Source organism: Sitophilus oryzae, unplaced genomic scaffold (assembly GCF_002938485.1).
Source record: "Sitophilus oryzae breed Bouriz unplaced genomic scaffold, Soryzae_2.0 scaffold_1396_pilon_pilon, whole genome shotgun sequence".
In the NCBI taxonomy this organism is placed as follows: Eukaryota; Metazoa; Arthropoda; class Insecta; order Coleoptera; family Curculionidae; genus Sitophilus; species Sitophilus oryzae.
In genome coordinates this window covers 9,594,592-9,618,330 of record NW_022146055.1, presented here as the reverse complement: position 1 = coordinate 9,618,330, position 23,739 = coordinate 9,594,592, and the positions used below count along the sequence as shown (strand labels likewise).

At 32.6% G+C, this 23,739-nt stretch overlaps 1 protein-coding gene across 2 annotated transcripts in view; it reads right to left on the bottom strand.

The window, feature by feature from the left end:
* Positions 1 to 23,684, bottom strand: part of LOC115876009 (LEM protein 2) — a 39,303-nt gene extending 15,619 nt beyond the window's left edge. For both annotated transcript variants that reach the window (XM_030891672.1, XM_030891671.1), the window contains exons 1-9: positions 23,360 to 23,684; positions 22,812 to 22,975; positions 22,610 to 22,751; positions 22,301 to 22,554; positions 21,596 to 21,756; positions 21,332 to 21,530; positions 18,218 to 18,387; positions 14,276 to 14,625; positions 7,731 to 7,934 (exon numbers count right to left, since the gene is read on the bottom strand). In XM_030891672.1, coding sequence (XP_030747532.1) covers positions 7,731 to 7,934; positions 14,276 to 14,625; positions 18,218 to 18,387; positions 21,332 to 21,530; positions 21,596 to 21,756; positions 22,301 to 22,554; positions 22,610 to 22,751; positions 22,812 to 22,975 — 1,644 coding nt within the window. In that variant the 5' untranslated portion in view covers positions 23,360 to 23,684. The remainder of the gene's footprint in view (positions 1 to 7,730; positions 7,935 to 14,275; positions 14,626 to 18,217; positions 18,388 to 21,331; positions 21,531 to 21,595; positions 21,757 to 22,300; positions 22,555 to 22,609; positions 22,752 to 22,811; positions 22,976 to 23,359) is intronic.
* Positions 23,685 to 23,739: the final 55 nt, after the last annotated feature.

Genomic DNA, 23,739 nt, shown 5'->3' with positions numbered 1-23,739 from the left:
TACTACGGATTAATAAATATGTTGTAGAATACATGGAAAACATAATTATTCACCGTATTTTTGGTTTGTATTTGAAAAACAAACTTTGATTTTAAAATACAAACCAAAAATACGAGGAATAGTTATGTTTTCCATGTATTCTACAACATATTTATTAAACCGTATAGTAAACGCCACGAATGTTTGGGAGTGATTCATCGGTCGCTACCATGACTAAGGAAGGAGCATATCAAAAATCTTCTCAAAAGGGACTCAAATATGGCCGACTTAAATTCCGGTTTATCAGTGTCGTTCTAATTTTATTTAAAAAATGTAAAACTATGATGTAGGGTAGACGTGGGGTAGTCTCAATAATTTGTTGTTTTATTTTACGTTGTGAATAAATGTTGGTAGTTATTAAAATTGTTATAAAAATATATAATTCTAATAAAAATAGATAAGTTATAATAACTATTTATTATCACAAACATCCGATACGCTACTGAAGCAGGTAAATCAAATCAACGTATCTAAATTCTTTGACAAGTAATAAATAAAAGCTAAAATGCAAGAAAAATATATAATTTAGTTAATTTAAGTGAATTTCATAAATGATCGGTTTACTACAGTATGTATATTATATAGTCACTTACTAACGAAAAGTTGTTCCATTATTTCACTCAATTTTTGCCGAGATCTACCGCACGCTACACAACCAACTATTTTAGAGTCTTTTTCGATAAATCGCGATAGTGTCACTGTTAATTTAAGTTCTGCCACAATTTTCATCTAGATTTACTACCTTTATACAACTATCAGTAGTAGAATAAATAATAAATAACATAAAATAAGCTACGTAAAGACTGACAAATCCACAAAATTTCAAATCAAATTCAAATGTGTCAAATGAATCGTCAAACAGAACTGTCAAGGATCCCCACCCTAGAGTGCTTTTTCCGCCCACCATGCATGAATACATGGATAGCATTATGCTCCTTCCTTAGTCTTCTTATTCAAAGATGTGAACTAATCTGTTCAAGGTCACATAAAACTTAATTCCAGTGCCGTGGTGTTTAAAGTCATATAATAATAAATATATAATCTGTTGTAATTTGTTGGTTTAACTGTCAAAGTCTTGTCAAAACATATATTTGGTTATAAATATAAACTGGAATGCCCCATTGGTCGCACTGCAAGCACACCAATGGACTGACGCACAAAAACGAATAAATCAAAGAAACGCGATATAGTATCGTCTTTGTTAATCACGCTAACATTTTAGAATAAGTAGGAGGAGCGCAGGCAGATGATTAGACCGGGCCTTTAAAAACCTACGTCTGCGGTAAAAATTTACGTTTTTAATGTAAAAATGATAGCGAGCGTGTCGATTCTACTCCCAAACATTCGTGGCGTTTACTATAGTATCTAACTACCGCGACGTCATAAATCTCGCTCCGAGGCTGTTCTGTTACAGACGGCATTGGTCTAATATTTAGAAAGAACTGTCACTGGTTTTATTATTTTCCTTTTCTATTTCACGAAAGTAAAAAGAGTTACCTATCTGATTCGTTCAGGCATTCAATTTAAAGAATAGCAGTAACTTTTTTGACAGGGATTTTATATTTGCCGTGTTGGTAAGAAATAACGGTCAAAATTCAAAGTTATTCATTTTCTAGACTATAACAGCTATTAAATTGAAGGATTTGAAGGACATGTTTGAAAAAGTGTAATTTGAAATGTTGAAAAAGTAATAAATTAATAAATAATTTGATACAGTGATTCACAAAATTTGTATTAAATCGACCGTATGTCAGCCCGTCCGCCTGAGGACTCCATTCGGGTACCTCTATCCACGGGCCGAGTTTGGTTCCAATCTTTGAATAAAAAGATTAAGGAAGGAACATATGAAAAATCTTAGGTCCACCGCGAAGGGACTCAAATATGGCCGACTTAAATTCCGGTTTATCAGTGCCGTTCTAATTTTATTTAAAAAATCTAAAACTATGATGTAGGGTAGTGGGGTAGACTCTATAATTTGTTTTTTTTATTTTACGTTGTGAATAAAATGTTGGTAGCTTTTAAAATTGTTATAAAAATATAAAATTCTAATAAAAATAGATAAGTTATAATAATTATTTATTAACACAAACATCCGATACGCTACTGAAGCAGGTAAGTCAAATTGACGTATCTAAATTCTTTGACAAGTAGTAAATAAAAGCAAAAAGGCAAGAAAACATATATAATTAGTTAATTTAAGTGAATTTCATAAATGATCGGTTTATTACGCGTATGTATATTATATAGTCACTTACTAGCGAAAAGTTGTTCCATTATTTCACTCGATTTTTGACCGAGATCTACAGCATGCTACACAACCAACTATTTTGAGTCTTTTTCGATAAATCGCAATAGTGTCACAGTTAATTTAAGTTCTGCCACAATTATTTCCATCTAGATTTCCTACCTTTATGCAACTATCAGTAGTAGAATAAATAATAAGTAACATAAAATAAAATTCAAATGTGTCAAATGAATCGTTAAGCCGTCAAGGATCCCCACCCTAGAGCAAGGTTATTAAAAGAGAAGGTTGTCTCGTAACTCGATCCGCCATTATCGAAAACGTCATCTACTACGTCATAGGAATGATACCATTCATAGATAAAGGAATAAAAACTGCCCACAGTCCGACAATGCATTTCCGAATCAATATTCATTGTGTACTTTTTTGTTTATAGTGTATGGCGTCAATAGTTTTCAGTTGTTTGATGTGTTTTCTTTATTGTATTGTCCATTTATCTCTCTTTGTCGGTTGCATTTTATTTTTTATTCCTTTTATTCTATGATTTTATACGTTCTGTCTATGTCAGAGGGATGCTATTCCGCTTCGCTCCTATTGGTCCAAAAGTTACGAGACAACCATATCTTTTAATAACCTTGATCCTAGAGTCTTTTTTCCGCCCACCATGCAACACGGATAGCCTTCAAGAACAGTTAACCTAATAGGACTGCTCATTCAGCCAAAAGTGTCCGCCAGGTGCATGCGAAAACTACTCGCTTTGTGACGTCATTGTAGCCCTTGTCATGGTTATTAGTCCTTATCCGGCAACCAATAATACACACACGTGCATTATCGGTTACCGAATGCAAAACGTTCATTATTTAGTTTATTTATTTAAACACCTTATATATATGCAGTATAGAAAATTAACTGTATAAATCACCTTTTGCAAGCATTCTTTTTAGAGTACTTCCATATTTTGCTTTAAAATAATTAATAAACAAAATCGTGGGCACTTAGTATGCACTTTGTCACAATCCACAACACAAAATGAACGTATTTATACACTCTATAGCTCTAAAAACTTTAAAGACACCTTTTTCACATTTAAAATTGACAAAATAATTAACTCAACATTTCTCAGCTGTTACTTTTATAAGCATAGGCAACTAATAATACACACTATCATGACAAGGCCACGAAGGCTTTGACAAGGGCTACAATGACGTCACAACTGTCAGCTGAAGCGCGGGAAAGAGGCGAACGTACGTCTTATGAGAATGAGCAATCCTATTAGTTTACCGTTCTTGGATAGCATTATGCTCCTTCCTTAATCTTTTTATTCAAAGGTTCCAATCGACCTATAATTAGGAAAAATCCTGATGGTTTCGTCCATTTAGAGACATCGGTTCGAAACGTCGAAGGCGTCATCCGGTAACCTGTCTCCAATTATACCGAAATCGACCCACATTTTTCTTCAATGTCAACTCCTTAATCCCATCCTGATGACAATATATACGAAACGTCGTATCCAACTTTGCAGGGTGGGACCGTTACATAGCCTACCCACCAAATTTGGTCCCGATCGGATGACATCAACTTTTGATGTTTTTTACGTCAAAACTGTCATAGTGATACGTGTCGCACACGGTTAAGTTGGCCTTGGTCAAATCCATCGACATACCAAACTTCATTTAAATCGGACGATTTTTTAATTTGATTAATTGATTATGGGATTTCAGAGTGCGAGAAACGTCGTCAAAATATTTCTACCATCTACATTCCGAGTTTCAACCCCCTATAGCTCACATAAAGCCCGAGTAGGCTGTCCTTGCCACTTTTCCTCTCGTTTGTCGTGTCGTGTTACGGCCTTGAATTTTAACCGCAACGTATCCGCCAGAAATTAAAAGACTTTTTCAGGCGCCATCTTTTAGTCAAGTCGAGAAGTAAGGGAATCAGACAATAGAATTGTCTGGTATGAAGAAGTACGCTTTCCGAGAATTGGGGAAATTTCGAGAAGCAGTCAATAGAGTATATAAGCCGGAGCCATCGACAACTGAGAGAGTTTTTTGAAATTTGAATATACCGCGTGGAAATTGAAAATCGGACAATTTGGTGAAGGAATCTAATAAATAGTTAGTTTGTTGTGTGTTATAAGTTAGTAATTGTGTATAAAGTGAGAAAATAAATTCGTTAAGTATTTTATCGTGAGTTTAAATTAGTGGACCCACGGAATCCGTAACATTATGGTAAAATATATGTTTATATCCTAAAGTTGCAGTAGAACAAGATCACTGTAAGTGACCCCCACCCCTCATTTTTCTCTTGATTATGGATTATAAGTTGAAATATTTGAATCAATTCTCAATTTAATATTTTTTACAATTGGGAAGAAAGAAATTAAAAACAAGCTTATTTTTATTGAATATAATATATTTTAATTATGTTTAAATATAAAAATTAAGACTTTTGTCTTAAATTAGAATGAAAAAATATTGTATTTTAAATAATATGTTATTAGGATGGTGTACAGGGTGTGCCAAATTGGACACCATTTAAAGGGAGACGAAAACTAATATCTGTGTCTGGAGCTCAATTTTTATCAAAAACACGATGGCAAAAACCGCACACCGATATCTGTTACCGTTTCGGAGTTACAGAGTGTTTTTCAAAAATGTGCTCTTTTATCGCTGTTTTTTCAATAGCAAATAAGTTTTTTTTGCTATGAAAAAGTTTTTAAAGATGCACATTTCCTAAAAACAACTTTTAACTATGAAACCGCAACAGATAGATGTTCGGGTTTTACCATTATATTTTTGATAAAAATTCAGCTCAGACACCAAATGAACTAATGAACGAAATGAAAGTGATAAATAAAGTGCCCACTTGACGGAATACTCAGTATACAGTGCGTCGAAGTGGTCTACTAAGTAAAGTTTACTTATGATATAGAAAGACTGTTATCATATTTTTCTGACCACTCTGTAATATTATTACAATATTAAAAATAAGTAAAGTATGTGCCTTTATATAAGTCACATAAAATTATAAAAAATAAGGCTTCAACCAGCATTCTAGCAGACATCCTTTATATAATAGTAAAATGACCGGAGAAATTCAGGTAGATTGCGAATTTCAGACGTTTTATTAATATGCACAATAGTCACAACAGGTCATAAAATATACGTCTAGACCGGCTGATCAATTACAGACCATAAAATTAATTTCTTCTGTCTAGCCATTGTAATAAATCGCAATAGTTAATTATGTCTATACTTATGTGGCGGATTCATTATTGCACGCTAGGACTATCACCACAAAAACAACAATTAGAAATTATTCTGTCTTACTTAGGTAATAAAATTATTTGCTGAGTTAAATGCGCTAAGATATTACTTTCAGTTTTTTTCCTAATTTACAACAATGAATATTAACAGAAACGACCAAAACTATAAACATATTGATATATTTTTCCTGTTTTTGCTTTTTTGCCAATTTATTACGACCCAGGGTTGTATAAAACCTCCAATGTTCTTGTCACTAGAAGCGATGGATTCATTAGCACTGCTGTTTAGACATGTTCGGTCTTCTGGTATACCGGCATACCGGTTTACAAGACCGGTATACCGGTTTCGGTACCGGTACCGGAAGACCGGTTTAATATCGGTCCCAAAAGACCGGTTTCAATCGGTACAGAAAAATAGATTTATGTTTTCAATATGAAATCAAAAAAATTTGAAAACGAATCCGATACCGGATTTCGTGCAAAGCTAATTGTGTTCTCTAACTACCGTATAATCGAAAAAAAAACTGCGCCAGCGATGGCTATTAGAGATGAGCAGAAAATCGCAAGAGATTTTAAATTCGCAAGCGATTTTAAATTCGCAATGCAAGTAATTTTTAAGAATGTCAATTATAAACTTGTGCATAGTGCTAATAATAATAAATTACAACAATTATTAGGTAATCCAAAACACCTCCACTGGAAAGGTCGCGTATTTATGAAATTTCTTGTAAAGATTGTAATCAGAAATATGTTGGGCAAACTAGAAGATCAATATTAACTAGGATTTAAAGATTCCATATTTTGCTTTAAAATAATTAATAAACAAAATCGTGGGCACTTAGTATGCACTTTGTCACAATCCACAACACAAAATGAACGTATTTATACACTCTATAGCTCTAAAAACTTTAAAGACACCTTTTTCACATTTAAAATTGACAAAATAATTAACTCAACATTTCTCAGCTGTTACTTTTATAAGTTTACCATAGGCAACTAATAATACACACTATCATGACAAGGCCACGAAGGCTTTGACAAGGGCTACAATGACGTCACAACTGTCAGCTGAAGCGCGGGAAGAGGCGAACGTACGTCTTATGAGGATGAGCAATCCTATTAGTTTACCGTTCTTGGATAGCATTATGCTCCTTCCTTAATCTTTTTATTCAAAGGTTCCAATCGACCTATAATTAGGAAAAATCCTGATGGTTTCGTCCATTTAGAGACATCGGTTCAAAACGTCGAAGGCGTCATCCGGTAACCTGTCTCCAATTATACCGAAATCGACCCACATTTTTCTTCAATGTCAACTCCTTAATCCCATCCTGATGAAAATATAAACGAAACGTCGTATCCAACTTTGCAGGGTGGGACCGTTACATAGCCTACCCACCAAATTTGGTCGCGATCGGATGACATCAACTTTTGATGTTTTTTACGTCAAAACTGTCATAGTGATACGTGTCGCACACGGTTAAGTTGGCCTTGGTCAAATCCATCGACATACCAAACTTCATTTAAATCGGACGATTTTTTAATTTGATTAATTGATTATGGGATTTCAGAGTGCGAGAAACGTCGTCAAAATATTTCTACCATCTACATTCCGAGTTTCAACCCCCTATAGCTCACATAAAGCCCGAGTAGGCTGTCCTTGCCACTTTTCCTCTCGTTTGTCGTGTCGTGTTACGGCCTTGAATTTTTACTCCCAGCGCGCATAAAGAAGTTTATTCACTTCAAAAATCAGTTTTAGTTTGACGCATATCCAAACAAATAAAAAGAACTTCAACTATTTTTATATGCATACATTAGAAATAGAAGCTACGTGACAGCAATCACCGTTTTGTTAGAGATCTCTCTTGACAAATTTGAACTTTTGCGGTTTTGAAATACGCGAGTTGTGCTTTTCTGTTGTTTAATTCTTATTACTTCTCGTATATTTTATAATTAGTTCTATATGCAAAGGGTGTAAATCTGGAAAGACATTATGTCAGAATTTGAATTATGAGTAAGATTATGAATCTTTTAGAAAAATACCTAAAAAATTACGATTTGGTATGATAAATAAATTGACAAAACAATAAAGTAATATTTGACATTGATTTTTTTTGTCCCTCTCTAAAAATATGTTTACTAGGCATTATGAAACAAAATAAATAGATAACAAATCGAAATACAAACCTCATCTTTTTGCTTTTCTTCATATCTCCTGTAGATTTTAAACCCAAAACTAAATGCATATAACACAGCAAATATAATTCCCACCAGAGTTAACGCATATAAGGACTTCGTAATAGAATTATATATGCTACATCTATACGGCAAGTCTGGATTTAGTATTATTAGGCTCGTCACTTTACTGTCGCTCTTAGACAGAACTTGTTCCTAAAATAAATAATTTGGCATAAAATACCACTGCATAGTTTGGTTTGGTTTGGTTAAAAAAACATGCTTATCGCAATACAACGACAGACAGAAGAAAAATTAAATCCACAAAAGCTTTGGAAAATAATTAAATCCATTCATTAAAATAATAGCTTATCTAATCTATTATATTATTATGGTGAGATCTAGAGCTATTTTAGGTTTACAAATGTTGATTTATTCGGGTATATATTATTATATAGTACACATTCTATTGAATATAATACTCTGTCCAACAAATCCTGGGAGATTTCAACAAACGACATCTAAAACATGACAAAAAATAAAATTTGCCTGTGAATTAAAATGTCATACACAACTAGTGATGGAAATACCGGTTTCACGTGAGTCGCGTTACAATAGCGACCGTTCCAGAAAAATACCGCGACAAAATACCGCAATTTTGTAACCGAGGTTCCGACTTCCAAAGCGTTGTGGTCCTCGCTAAAAATATATCTAACTTATCTATATTAAGATAGATTAATGTAACTTTTATCCGCCACTCACTTTCCAAATATCGAGTTTAGAATCGTGTATAGCCAATCTAACTCATTTTTAGGAAAACGATGACATTCCTTGTTATTTTTTTTTCTTTATCAATTTTCGTTTAAATAAAATGAACGGCTCATATTTATGTGTATTGCAATATAATATATTTAATGTTAAAATCAAGAACAAAGTCCAAACCACTGTCAAAAAAAATTGTTTAGTGGTCTAACCTAACCTTACAAATAGATATAAACAATAAAACTTATATAAATGTATAAAAGCAAATAAAATATTTTTATTTTATTTTATTTGCTTTTGCGTTTCATCTTTCAATCAACACTATTTTATACCATGCCTAGTACATACCAAAAATCTCTATTTCGAAAGTAACGTAGCTACGGGAGCACCAACGCCAATAGTAACCGACCAAATCGCGACAGGCAAAACCTAACCCTAGAAGCGCTCCAGCGACTGCTGGAACGAAGTAAGTCGCCGCCGAGGTCGAGCGTCGATGCCCAGTTACAGCAGTTACTTCTGTTCGCGACAGGGAACTACAACTTTAGCGCGACGGGTGGAGCGAATACGTCCCGATCGAGATCGCGCGACGCTAAGGACATACCAGTTCCAGATACTACTGTTGGCGACCGACGAAATCGCGACGGCTGGAGCTAAACACGTCGCTATGCGGTTACTACGGTTCAAGCTAACTTCAAGTACAATTATAAATAATTTATTTGCAAATTATAAATAATTTATAGATGCACATTTCCTAAAAACAACTTTTAACTATGAAACCGCAACAGATAGATGTTCGGGTTTTACCATTATATTTTGATAAAAATTCAGCTCAGACACCAAATGAACTAATGAACGAAATGAAAGTGATAAATAAAGTGCCCACTTGACGGAATACTCAGTATACAGTGCGTCGAAGTGGTCTACTAAGTAAAGTTTACTTATGATATAGAAAGACTGTTATCATATTTTTCTGACCACTCTGTAATATTATTACAATATTAAAAATAAGTAAAGTATGTGCCTTTATATAAGTCACATAAAATTATAAAAAATAAGGCTTCAACCAGCATTCTAGCAGACATCCTTTATATAATAGTGAAATGACTGGAGAAATTCAGGTAGATTGCGAATTTCAGACGTTTTATTAATATGCACAATAGTCACAACAGGTCATAAAATATACGTCTAGACCGGCTGATCAATTACAGACCATAAAATTAATTTCTTCTGTCTAGCCATTGTAATAAATCGCAATAGTTAATTATGTCTATACTTATGTGGCGGATTCATTATTGCACGCTAGGACTATCACCACAAAAACAACAATTAGAAATTATTCTGTCTTACTTAGGTAATAAAATTATTTGCTGAGTTAAATGCGCTAAGATATTACTTTCAGTTTTTCCTAATTTACAACAATGAATATTAACAGAAACGACCAAAACTATAAACATATTGATATATTTTTCCTGTTTTTGTTAAAATTGTATGTTTTCATTTAAAACTTTAATATTTTTGTATAAGTTTCTATTTTGAATAAAATGTACATTTAAAGGAGTGGCGTTACCATATGGTAACAGTAGTTTTTTTCAAAATGGCGTAAGTTTTTTGTTTTTTTTTGCATAGAACAGTCTTAATTATGATCATATTAAGGTAAATTACATTTTAAAAATTGCAAAAAATTAAAAATAAAAACTTCGCCTTTGACGGGTTAATATGAAAATCAAAAAACCTACAAAACGAATCCGATACCGGATTTGTTGCAAAGCTAATTGTGTTCTCTAACTACCGTATAATCGAAAAAAAAACTGCGCCAGCGATGGCTATTAGAGATGAGCAGAAAATCGCAAGCGATTTTAAATTCGCAATGCAAGTAATTTTTAAGAATGTCAATTATAAACTTGTGCATAGTGCTAATAATAAATTACAACAATTATTAGGTAATCCAAAACACCTCCACTGGAAAGGTCGGGTATTTATGAAATTTCTTGTAAAGATTGTAATCTGTTGTTAAAAAATTTTGTATTGATCTTAATAATTTAAAATTAATTATACAAGTCTCAAATTACAGGCATTTAGATGCATATGAAAACATCAGAATTAATAAATGTAAAGATAATATGAACAAAGACAACGGTCCAATTCCTTGTCCTTTGTTCCTACTACTCTAGTGGCGGAAATCTAACTGTTACGCTCGGTGGGTTCTGACTCGGTTGGCTAGATCTTGCCACGCCCACTCGGTACCCACTGAGCGAGTATATAAACGCTCAAATTGTACTTTTTAGTTAGTCTTAATCATCTGCTGATGATGCTAACATGGTTAGCGAAACGCGCGTCTAAATTTCAAGTAATGCATCTTACTCATGTATATTATAAAAATTAAAATGTCCGTAAAACTCTGGCCTATATTCAATAGCGTCTACTCTATTATTTAAAATATGTAAAATAGCATCTTATTTCCGCTCCATTTATATCTCCAAGAACAACAGCTTCCAGTACTTTTTCCATTTTTTATAAGGAAAGGGAATGTTGGACAAATCAAAAATATGCCGGAAATGTGAACATAAACAATGAAAATCTTAAGTTAGATCGATAATGTTATAACGGATAGATTTACGATATATTCCGAGAAATCTAATTTATCCCTCAAAATGCCGTATTTATTACTTTACCGCATGTACTTAACGTTACAGGCACGAGAACTTTCTATTTACATTTTTTAATACGGTATCATGAGGTATATGCTCACTGGCACAACAACCAAAACTGATATTTTGGTCTTTCCGATATTCCGGTCTTCCAGTCCAACCGATCTTTCGGTCCTTCCGGTCCAGCCAGTATACCGGTTCAGTATCGGTCCCACCGATGTAATTGCTGGAACCGGTATACCGGTTATAGGACCGGTACTTCGTGGTACCGGATACCGGTACCGAAATCTTGGGACCGAACATCCATACTGCTGTTTATAGAAAACCCACACATAGGACAATATTTAAATTCTCAGCAATCTCTCTATCTCTCTCATCATTAATGGAGAAGATAAGGCGAATAGCCAGGCAATATAAAATTAAAACTGTTTTGAAGTCTGGGACTATTTTGAAAAGTGTCGTAACAAAAACAAAATCGGAATAATCAAAACAAGAGAAAGAGTGCATCTATTAGGTACCTTGCGAGTGCGGTAAGTCGTATAGTGGAGACACAAAACGTCCTCCACATGTACGACTTAACGAACATAAAAAACATACGCAAAGAGGTGAAATAATGAAATCGGGCATTGCAGATCATGTGTGGCCCAAGCACCACAACATAAAATGGTCGGAAGCCCGGGTTGTCCCCCGAAAATCCAAAAAATCCCATTGGAAAAAGCGTAAATTTAAAGAGGCCGTATTCATATCTAACAATAATAAAATCTTTAGCCATCCAAGTACCGTAGTTTGGGGCGAAATTGATAATTACATGGTTTAGTCACATTTTTAAATTTAGCGCCAAATTTATGCAACTAGAAGCAGTGGTGTGCATCAGTCTTGTTTAGTAAAGCTTTGATGACAAGACGTATGCACACCACTGCTTCTAGTTGCATAAATTTGGCGCTAAATTTAAAAATGTGACTAAACCATGTAATTATCAATTTCGCCCCCGGTTATCAATTTCGCCCCAAACTACGGTATGCAAATTTCAACAATACGGTAACCACTCATAAAACGCTCCAATGCAGGTATACAGTGTACAACCTCATGCTTGACTGCATCCAACTAATTCACGGGTGCATGCTCAGCTCTAGTATATAAGCTCAGTAGTTTTAGAATTTGGATTAGTTCACACTTGATAACGGTCAGTGTTACTTCTGACCGAAACGTTGCGTTGTGTTGTTGTATTGTCTACCACATAAGTACCGCATGGGCGGAAAAATACGGCGTCCAGTTGGCTTGAAAAGATGATCGATGACATTCCCCATATAATTTTACCCTAGATATTTACGTGGATAAATCAACGCCATAAGCATTAAAAAAGATGTCTCCAATATCACGACATGCCATTTTCAAACCTTCTTTATTGCACTTATGAAACCTTCAATAGGTTTGTCTTTCTCGAGACTTTCTTACTTTGCACATGCGTATTAAAAGTTACACGTATTTCCAAAACAATCACAATTTTATACGGTTTTAGAAAGCACAAATTATACGAACCATGTTATGGAAACCAACTTTTCATTGTCTGCTGCTTTTATATAGCCAAGGATGCAAATGTGTTCTGTGAGAAGTTAATTTTAAGTTTGTGCAATTATATTTCTTTTTTTTTTTCGTTGGATTTTCTAAATACTCGCAAAAATGACTAGAAAGTGTTTAGTGTGTGAAAGTTCTAATATAAAGGTCCCCGAATTATCTTTTCATAGGCAAGTAAAGTATTCAGTTCTTTTATTTATATTGCGCCACATTCATACTTTCTGGTGAGATTTCCTAAGAATATTGATATTCGTACTGAGTGACTAAATGTATTTTTTATATAATTTAATTTTTGTGACAGTAAACATTCACACTACAGGATCAGTTAGAATACTGGATTCAGCTTCAAAGGAATTTTCCCTCGAACAAGGAGTCAGACAGGGGTGTATATTGTCTCCTCACCTATTTAACATATACGGAGAATACATAATGAGAAAGTCGCTAGAAACATGGGAAGGAGGCATTTCAATAAATGGCCAAAAAATAACTAAATACGCAAAAAACCAAAATCATGATAGTTGATAGGCAACATAACAACCATCCAAATATAAGTCATATCGACTGCTTTGAAGTCGTTAAGTCATACGTATACCTGGGATCACTATTGACAAATACAGGCACATCGGAAAAGAGGTGAAACAGGTAGGTGCAACATGGCAAAGGTAGCTCTTGGGAGACTGACCAAGATCTGGAAAGACCGCCAGATTTCAAGAGCCACCATAAACCGGCTAGTCAACTGTTTGGTACTCCCAATATTGACGTATGGCTGCGAATCGTGGACTCTCAGACAGGCGGAACGTAAGATCGATGCTACCGAGAAGTACTGTTATAGACGTATGCTCCGTATCCCATGGACTGAACGCCGTACAAACGTTTCCATTATAAATAAACTTAATATTACTAACAGGCTTTCCTGTAAAATCCGACTAAAACAACTAAAATATTTTGGACATATAATGAGGAAAAGTCCGGACAATATGGAAAGACTCATAATTCAAGGCAAGGTGAAGGGACGTAGATCATGTGGCCGCTCTCCAACTCGATGGATAGACCAGATCACGACTAGCTGTAGCAAGCCAATGCACGATGTCATCGAGATGACAAAAGACAGAGGCGCATGGAGAAAAATCATCCACGATGTTACGCTGACCACTACACTCCCTAATGGGGGTCAGGACTGAAGAGAGAGAAACATTCAATTTATTGTTCAAATAAAGGCATTTTACAAATTAAATTTTTAAAATGAATGTTCAAATTTGGAGCGCGGCCGATATGTCCTCGAAAAGGATAGATAGAGTAGAAGCACCGCGTGTGCAACAAAAAAAGAAGATAAATGGAAATCGTTGATATGTTTGCGACAGTTACCATAGTGATTTACTTATCCACGTAAGTATATGATCCAGGAATTTTACATATAAAATGAAAGCGATCTTCATTTTACAGCCACTGCTGACACCGTTTTTTTCGATCATATTGTATAATAAGCTCTATTGCGTAATATATATGGGGTAATACAAAACTAGATGTCAAGGAGAAGCAGCGATATCAAGTATTATAGTAGATAAAACTTACCATATTTTTCACCACATTATCTTCTGAAACTGGCCCGTTATTATTCTCTGTTTGTGCAATACTGACACCCCATTCCGGATTAGAAAATATCATTAATTCTAGGTTTCTTAGGTCATTCATTATGATATTAATATCATCAATAGCATAATTCGTCTGGCAAAACGTCACAATTTCCGATTCGGTCATTTGCGGTTTAATGGTTGAATCGAAGCAACGAGAAGCAACAGATCTCTTTTGTAATTCGGGCTTTATACTGTTTAAAAGATTCACAGCATCTTGAGCGTCTTCCGGATTGATGCAATTAAAGCCTATTTTGTTTCTAAATGGCGTACATATTGGAGTAACAAAACCTAAAAAGTCGATAAAATGCAGAAATTGTAACAGGAAATACTTTTAATAAATGATAATACAGAAACACAATAGCAAAATCTTTTATGTTAACGCAGCGGCCTTGATTCAACGGTAAGTGTGCTGATACAAGGGAAAGCGGTAATGATGGCCCTTTATGTCCGTTAAGTGTTGAACTAGCATAACACAATATTACGTGTTTATAGTAAATGAGATGTATATTCCATATTAATTAAAGTTTTAGTTAAGTAATCCAGGGCGCGATTTTTAAATTCATTATTGTTGCCAACAATGGACATATTCGGCGCTGGACTGACTAACTCGAATTTAAATTTCCCGCTGGGGGTTCAGATGGGAGCTCTGCTGTAAAAAATGTCAAGTTGCCACGTTTATTTCCTGACATATTGTTTAGTTTTGAATTACGAGTTTTTGGTTTGAAATGAATTGTGTTGGGATATTTTAAGTTTAAACATTTTTACTTGCAGACCTTGCAGTCGAACATGTTCTATTTAGAACCTCTTTTAGTGCAAAGTGTAGAAGATAGCTTAATAGCCGTAAAAAACTTATCGCAACTTTATTAGAATATTTTGAACGGGAAAGCGGTAGTAATGGCTCTTTATGTCCTTTAAGTGCAGTTAAGAAGGTGAATTTTGTTGATGTAAATAATAACTGTTTATATATTTATAATTCATTTATTTTTGTTTCCCAAAATATTTTAATTAAAAGAAAATATGTAAAAGTGAACAACGCTGTGCCGGTCAAGCTTAATCACGTGACTAAAAGTTTATTTGATATGAACTATACTTACATATTTTATTAGAAAATTTAAAGTGCGCGTGGTCAGTTTTATCTTGCCGCTTAGTAGGATTTCCTAAATTGTATAAATTCAGACAAGTTCCAAAATGTGATAGCTGTTGATTCTACATTTTAAATGAACTTTGAACCATAAAAAATATTAAATTTTAGTTAATACACAATTTGTCATATCAATCAATGATACGCTTATAAAATCTCCGGAGCCGTTAAGACTTGCAGAGAAAATTGAGGGATCTTCGAGGCGGAATATCTCGAAAACTACTACTTCTACGTAAAAAATGATAAAGACCATTTTTATAGGTAATTACCCAAGCTTCATTTGTTATTCAAAGAAACACTTTGTAATTTTTTATTGCATATTTTTCCGAAAAACGATTTTCGGCCACTTGGGGTAATTTTTTCGGCCAAAGCTGGCCGAGTACGTTGTTTTTTTTTAATTTGTGTCTAGGTGCACGTTGTTAACGTGTACTAGAAATAAAATTGCGGTGCACGCGAAACGGGTATTTCGCGCGTGCAATCTAAACAAAAAAAAATAACCCCAAAGATTAACCAACGCAATCAAAATACGCCGTAGGCTATTCCGACAGCTGCAAAAAAATAAATAAAAAAAGTTCTATCTTTGTCGGGGATCGATCTGAGGACCCCTCGCCACCGAAGCGACCCACGGAGCCACAGGCTGCTTTCGTAACCAGGCCATATCATTTTTCCGTGTACCTAAAATATTATAATAGGGTACACGTTAACGTGCACTTAGACACAACGTTATTTTTTTCCCTAAAACTACTTCCCAAATCATTCATATTCAATCCGATTTGTTTCAAATGAATTGTTGATAACTTAAACTATTAACTTTGTAGCGGTTTAAAGAAGCCTGCTATTCACAGCTCCCAGAATATATAATGTCTTCCATTACATTTAAAAATAAAAAATTTACTAGGATAATTTTTTTTTACATGTTTGGTTAATGAATCTTAATGAAAATATTTTAGAAATTATAAGCTGAAATAATATATCCAAAAATATCTTTATGGGTTTTTCGCCACTGCACTGCAAGAAAAATCTACAAAATAAAATACTTATTTTTTGTAAACACTTCTGCGTTAAACCTAAACGGACGCTGCTTGTCAGAAGTTGTGTTTACAGTAATAAAAATTTGCCTAACAAAGAAAAAAATGCTTAACGTTTCGGAAAGTTTTCTCTTTCCATCGTCGGAAGCAAAAAAATATAAAGAATCAAGAAAAAAAATATTTAAATTGAACTATTCGAGAACACTTTACTTTTTAAAACAGATACGTCTACAAGAAATCGTTGACGTTCTGTTAAAATGACATTATATTAAGTTAAACTTCAAAATTAACAATTACTACCTGATAATTACTTAATAAGGTGAAAACAATCCTATGTGATTATGCTCCCCATACCATCATCGAGTTTGGTCCACGAATTTTTTGTTTTCAGTAGCAAAAAGATATTTAATCACCTGCAACTGAATATAAGAAAAATATATCCTCATAGGGCATTTAAAAGGACTGTCAGGTCCTTGCTGGTTGCGAGGGCATATTATGACGTGGAGGAGTTTTTCGCTGATTCTTGGTAGATCCGACTTACTTGTTTGACTGTCGGGAAATATTTTTATTCTATTCTACTCTATTTTTATTAGTAGATATATATATTTTTTTAATTTAGGTCTTAAATTAGGTTAAACTAATAAACGTATTTGTAAGATTTTTGTATATTTTGTGCTATCTTGTGTTTTTGTTTTTATTATTTTGACAAAGTTTTGTATTTGTTTTATGTTTATTTATTATTTACAACTTTGTAAACAAGAGAAATCTTATAACAATAAAGCAATGATTGATTGAAGCAAAATATATTTTTTACTGTCCTAAAATATCCCTTTAATACTTTCAATCAGTGGCGTAGCGTGGGTTAGGGGCGTCCGGGGTGGAGAGAAAGTTTGCCGCCCCTTCAGAATCACGTCCATCGCCTTTGTAACAATTTTAATATTCCAAATAACTCATCTAGAATCAGATAAATGATCCATTTTTGACTTGCAGCGCAGAATTCAATATTAGAACATATTTAATTTCTCTAAGAAAAAAACGTCGTTTAACACCTCAAATTAGTAAAATTATTCAATACTAAAAATTACTGAATTTATATTTTTTTGGAGAAATATTTTTGAAAACAAAATAGATTTCTATTTATCAGTTAAGCACTGATCTTTTTTCATAAAATGGGGAACACATAGTATATTAGTATTATTAATATTCTAAATCTAAAATATAATACTATCATTAGTATCTGGTAGACTGGTACAAATTTGAAGACCGAAATTTTTCGACGTCCTATCAAATACCTATCACCCATTTAATAAGCAATAAATATTTTGGCACTTAATAGGATTCAGGAAAATATAGGGATATTAAATATCTGGAAAAACATTATGAATAATAAAATAAAAACAATTCATTCCAACCAAGCAAAATATTTATTGTTTATTAAACAAATACAAGGGTAAGACTATAACCACACGATACATACAAGATAAAATGCTTAATTAAAAGAAAATGAAATAAATTTTGAACAAATTAATTTTGACACAGTAACAGACTAATTAATAAAAATGTAATCAATAATAAAATCTTAGACTAAAATGAACTGTCATGTGTAAAAACTTTGTGCTTAGGCAATAGAAAATCGAAATAATGGCAATAACTATGTTAATATTCGAAAATTAAAGGGTTAAAATAGGTTAAGAATACCGATTGCCCTTACCAGAAGTAACAACTGACGTGTCAGATTTCATTCCCAGGTATACAACAGCGAGGAAAACAAAAAACAAGGCGGCACCTGCTAAAACGGCATAAGATACGAAGTTGCTTTTTCCGTCGTTGTCCCTAGTTTTATAAGCATAGGCATTCTCACGATTCCTATTGGATTTAAAGCTGAAACAAAGAATAAGAACATTAATACGAAAATCAAGATTATGTAAATTTCAAAGATTTAAAAAGACAATAACCGGGTGCGTCTCAAAAGTGGCTCACCCCTATAACTTTTTTACTTTTCAGATAAAAAAACGAGATTTGGTATGTTAGTATATGACATAAATTAGGATTGATTGGTGTATTCAATTGTTTTTGGTCACTTCCTGTTTTACCGGAAATTACTACAACTTTTGATTTTTAAATAGCACCCTCGGTATTTTTTTACTTTATTCGATAGAAAATGACTCTGAATAAAATGACATATCATATGTCAACTTTTGACATTCTAACTTAATAAAAAAATTTATTTTAAAATTCAATCTAGAGTGCCATGGCTATGTTAAAAACACTAATTCTTCATCAAGGAGCCTTGGAAAAATAGATTTGATCGTCTATTGTTTTTAGTGTCTTGTGCTGGCCAGTTAGACAATGCTCAAATCGTATTTTTAATCATATCTCAATTTTTTCAAATGGAACGAAGGTGGCTCGTTAGCATATTTGGAAAAAAGCACTTTTTTACGAATAATTTGATACCAAACACTTGGTATTTCGAGTCAAATTTTCGTTTCAAACCGCAAGTTATAATTTCAAATAAACCATATGCGTAAATGTCAAAAGTTGACATATGATATGTCATTCTATTCAGAGTGACATTTTCTATCGAATAAAGTAAAAAATACCGGGGGTATACCCGAGTGAAAAATTATACATTTCCGTGACTTTTACATAAAAAATGTCTCTTCATAAAAATCGCTACAAGTAACCGTTCTCAAGATATTTAGAATGGAAATAGTCAATACATGTCATTATTGGCAAAAAATAAACAAGTTGAGTAGATAGTTATTTGACTGAAATAATAAATTCAGCTAATTTTTATTTTTTAAAATTAATCCTAAATGTTTCTGCGAAAAAATGACGACAAAACAGTTTCTGTTGAACTTTTGGCACAAAAACATTTCAAATTTATGATTTCAGTCTAATAATTATTTAGTCAACATTTTTAATTTATGTCAATTGTGACAGGTATGGATAATTTCGATTCCAAATATCTCGAGAACCATTACTCGTAGCGATTTTTCCCAAGAGACCTTTTTTACATAAAAAAATGTCGTAAATGTATATTTTTTTACTCAGTAGTTTTATACAGGTACAGACGAAAAGTTCTTACTCTTCAAACCAGTTAAAAAATATGTAGGTGGCGCCCTCTACAAGTAGGAGTCATATTGACATTAAAATCAAATTTCTCCTGTCAAAAAACTCCCAGACATCAATTTTCATCCAATATTTTTACGTTACTTCTATACCCTGTATCTCCGAATCTAAACATTTTAGGACACATATTTATATGAACATTTTTACTTATTTTTATCTGCACAATATGCTGCTGAAGTTTCCGGAATACAGTTCGGACCACCCTGTATACCGTTTTTTTCTCAGGTAAGATTATGACAAATGATGACAGAAAAAAAGCAGACGACGTCCATACAAATCTATTTCACTAAAAAAGTTTCTAATATTTTTTAAGTTAACTATTCGTATTCATATTCACTAAGAATCAGGACGCAGTGGAGGGTCACACTTGGTATGAACCCGACTTTGCATTTTTGAGGCCTGTCAAAGTCTTGCCAAATTATAGGTTACAATTTGTGTCAAATTATGTCAAGTAGCCTGCGTTTTGGAAGATGATGCATTTTGATTCGTGTTACTATGTGTGTTATTACATGTGCTGTCTCTTTTGAAGTTTAGTGGAGGAAAAATAGAGGGAAAATTAACTGTAGACACAGAGCACAGCTAATATTCGGTGTCCAGACAGAGTTTTAAATACAATAAAGTTACCATCAATAAAGTTTGTATACCATCTCGTCTATGGTAGTAAAAACTAGGGTAGCTGTAAAATAACAGCATCGCTTGATATATAAGTAAATAATAGATTTTAGTACTGCAGAAAGATAAAATCAAAAGGCATAGTTAATTAACCAACTTTTAAGGTATAAAATTCAGTCACTGTTATTATTAATAAAATATTTTGTTTTATTTATGTATTTATTCCTACGCATTATTAATTTTTTTATTTGTACATATATTTTTGTACATTAAGTTATAGTTATATATAGCAAAAAATAATAAGTTTCTTGGAGTTTGAAAGTAAAAAAATTATAATTTTTTGTGGTGTTTTAATTAAAATACACCCTTGTTTGTTTTGTATTAACACATACATTAATTTTTCTCGAAAATAGAATGACTCGATTAGATTTTTTCACAATATTTTGAAATAATTACTTGTCAAGGATTTCGTCGTTGGACAGACTGTAATGATCTCTCATATTATACATGTGAAATGCTAGCAATAATGATTTTTTTTTATTGTTGAGTTGGCATGTCTATGCAGATTTAGTTCAGCATACTCGATAAAAAAAAAATTTGATACAAGTCTTATCACAATCTGTTATGGGCGCAAATTACAAAAATCCTCGATACACAAATAAAAAGTGGGGTTCACGTTGGGGTTAAGCATGCTATAATTTTATGGCTTGTGTGGTATCAATAATTCAATACTAAATAATTTCCTAATTTTATTGATTGACAATTTATAAAATTGTTTATTAGGTAAATTCAAATAACATAATGTACTTTTTATATGAAATAGATATTTCTTAAATTCTTGTTAAAATCTGGAGACACTTAAAATTAGTTAAAATTATGACTAGCATTGGAAATTGACGCTATATTTATTAATAGTTCTCCCATAAACAGTTTACTTACTGCAAGATAATAAAAAGTTGGCAAATATTAATTTTTAATATCAACAATATGTTTATTTTTAACATATCATCATAATAAATATAAGTATCCAAAAATTATACACAAAAGATATCATTAAGATGATTTTAGAATATATACTTACTTTGATAGATATGATTTTCCATACAAGGATGATCCATTAGTATCATGTTCTTTCACCATGTCATTTCTACTATTGAAATCTGATTTTTTCGAAGCACTTAGGGATGAAAGCCTCTTTGTGAAATTACTTAAAAATGGCGTATCTTTTTCCTCCACTGCATCATTATTGGATGATAAATATGAGGCTGGTTTCTCATAACCTGTTAGGAAAATAAATATAGTAATATAGTACCTAATTTCAGTAGGGTTAACCACAATATAATACCTGATGTACTTAAACTTAATCTTGATCGTATTTGATTGAGCCTGTCAGCTGCATAATCAGAAGCTAACGAGCCACCAGCAGATGTATATCTAGATGGTGAACTGGAATTGTACACTTTTGGGCTGCTGTAACTCAAATCTTCAGATTTTGGTGGAGAATATCTTGAAAGATAAATATATATAAATTTATGTTTTGTACTACCAACAAACATTTCATCACTACTTTTTATATATTTAGTTATTTAAGGACTACTAAGTATTTAAAATTATTTTAAAGCAAATCTTTGGTTTTCTGATTTGTGAAAAACAGTTTAAAGCTTAGATCATGTTAAATTATTTGTGATAGACATCACGCAATTAAAAAATCTCCAAATTGCTTGTATTACAAAAAAAAAATAAAACTGGTTTATATCCACATAAAAACCACCCACAGGTAAAACTGAGCTAATAAAAGCTACCTAAAGTAAATCTACTTTGATGAAGTACACCATTTATAGTTATTATTACAAAACAATATAATGTATATGTTACCGTTAAAGTGCGATGTCCAGTTAATGTCGACATTAACAGGTTAATGTTTGGGTTTGGTTTGGTTTTTGGTTGTGTGTTATTCTCAAGATTAACCATGTAATGATGATATTAACCGAATATCAGACCATAACTGTAACATAAACATAATACCATATAAATTTATCATAAACTTTACCTAGAATAGGAGTTTGACAGAGAAGACTTCTTCGATGAGCCCAGTTTATTAAATTCAACATCATTAGTTGAATCATCATATTTTGAACCAGAATCATACAAATTTGTATCATATTTCTGGGATGTTGCTAAAACATCAGATTCTGAATCAGATCCCGTATCAAATTCATCTTGAGCTGTTGTAACAATCTTCTGAGTGCGCGTAGTTGTTGTAGTTGTTCTACCCTCACGTTTTTTAGGGCTGGTGTTAACATGCTACAATAAATATATATTAGAATATTTAGCATACTAAAAACTTTATGTATAAAACCTCAGGTTCAACTATTATCTTTTTTGATTTTGAAGTAGTGCTGGAAACAGGAGCAGCCATGGTAGCTCTGCGATTCCTATCTTTTTTCAGTGATTTAACATCTGTATCACTTTCCTCTTCACTAGAATATCTGCCTAAAGATCTATTAAAAAGATTATAGCATATTACAAAGATAAGGTTAAGAAACCAACTACCATCATACCTTCTTCCATCGGATGATCCAACTCTATTTTTGTTTTCTAATAAAAGTTTTAATTTTTTTGTCATAACTTTTCTTGTGGTTCCTGTTATAGGCATCACAGGAAAACCAAATTCAAGAAGCTTTGTGCGAAGTTCTGCATCAGAAAGCTTATCAACGTCAACCATCTAAAATATAACACACTTAAATGTATAACTTTTTATGTAAATACTTAAAATATGAGGAAATTATATTTCACAAAAATACAACTAAATTTGCGTTCTTTTTACAGAAATAAAGAAACTAAAAAAAGGGATAAATAACTGGCTTTTATACTGTATTATGATTGAAATATCCATAAATTTAAGTTATATTATACATATACAATATACATCACTAAGTATGTATGCACAAGTGCATCAGATATATTTATAAAATATATTAAGTACCTAACAACTAAAAAGTATACATTCTTTTTACCTAATATGGCGTCATTGGTAAATCAAAAATGTTTATTGGAAAAGTTATATGGAAATATCCACCTCACACAATTAAATATAATGATTTCTTACCTTGAAAATATTTTATGTTAGAGTTTTTAAGTCAAGATTTCCTTAAAAATTCCGCAAAAGAATAATCACATTAGCTCTTAAGAAAACAGGCGGCAAACAGCAGCCTCTGGTGCTAAATATTTTTAGTAAAATATGGGGTGATTACAAAACACGGAACTTTCCTTGAAGAGCTTAATTTAAAAAACAGAAACGGTTAATCACTATGAAAAACTCTTCCAATAAATATATGTAATTTTCAACATTAATAACTTTTCCTTTTTACACTATACCACAAACTATCCACAAACTAAAAATAGAAATGACGAACGTTGAACCAGGTTGAACGATTAAAATGGCGCCATAAATGACATTTGACTTGACATTTGGCTTTGGCATATGTA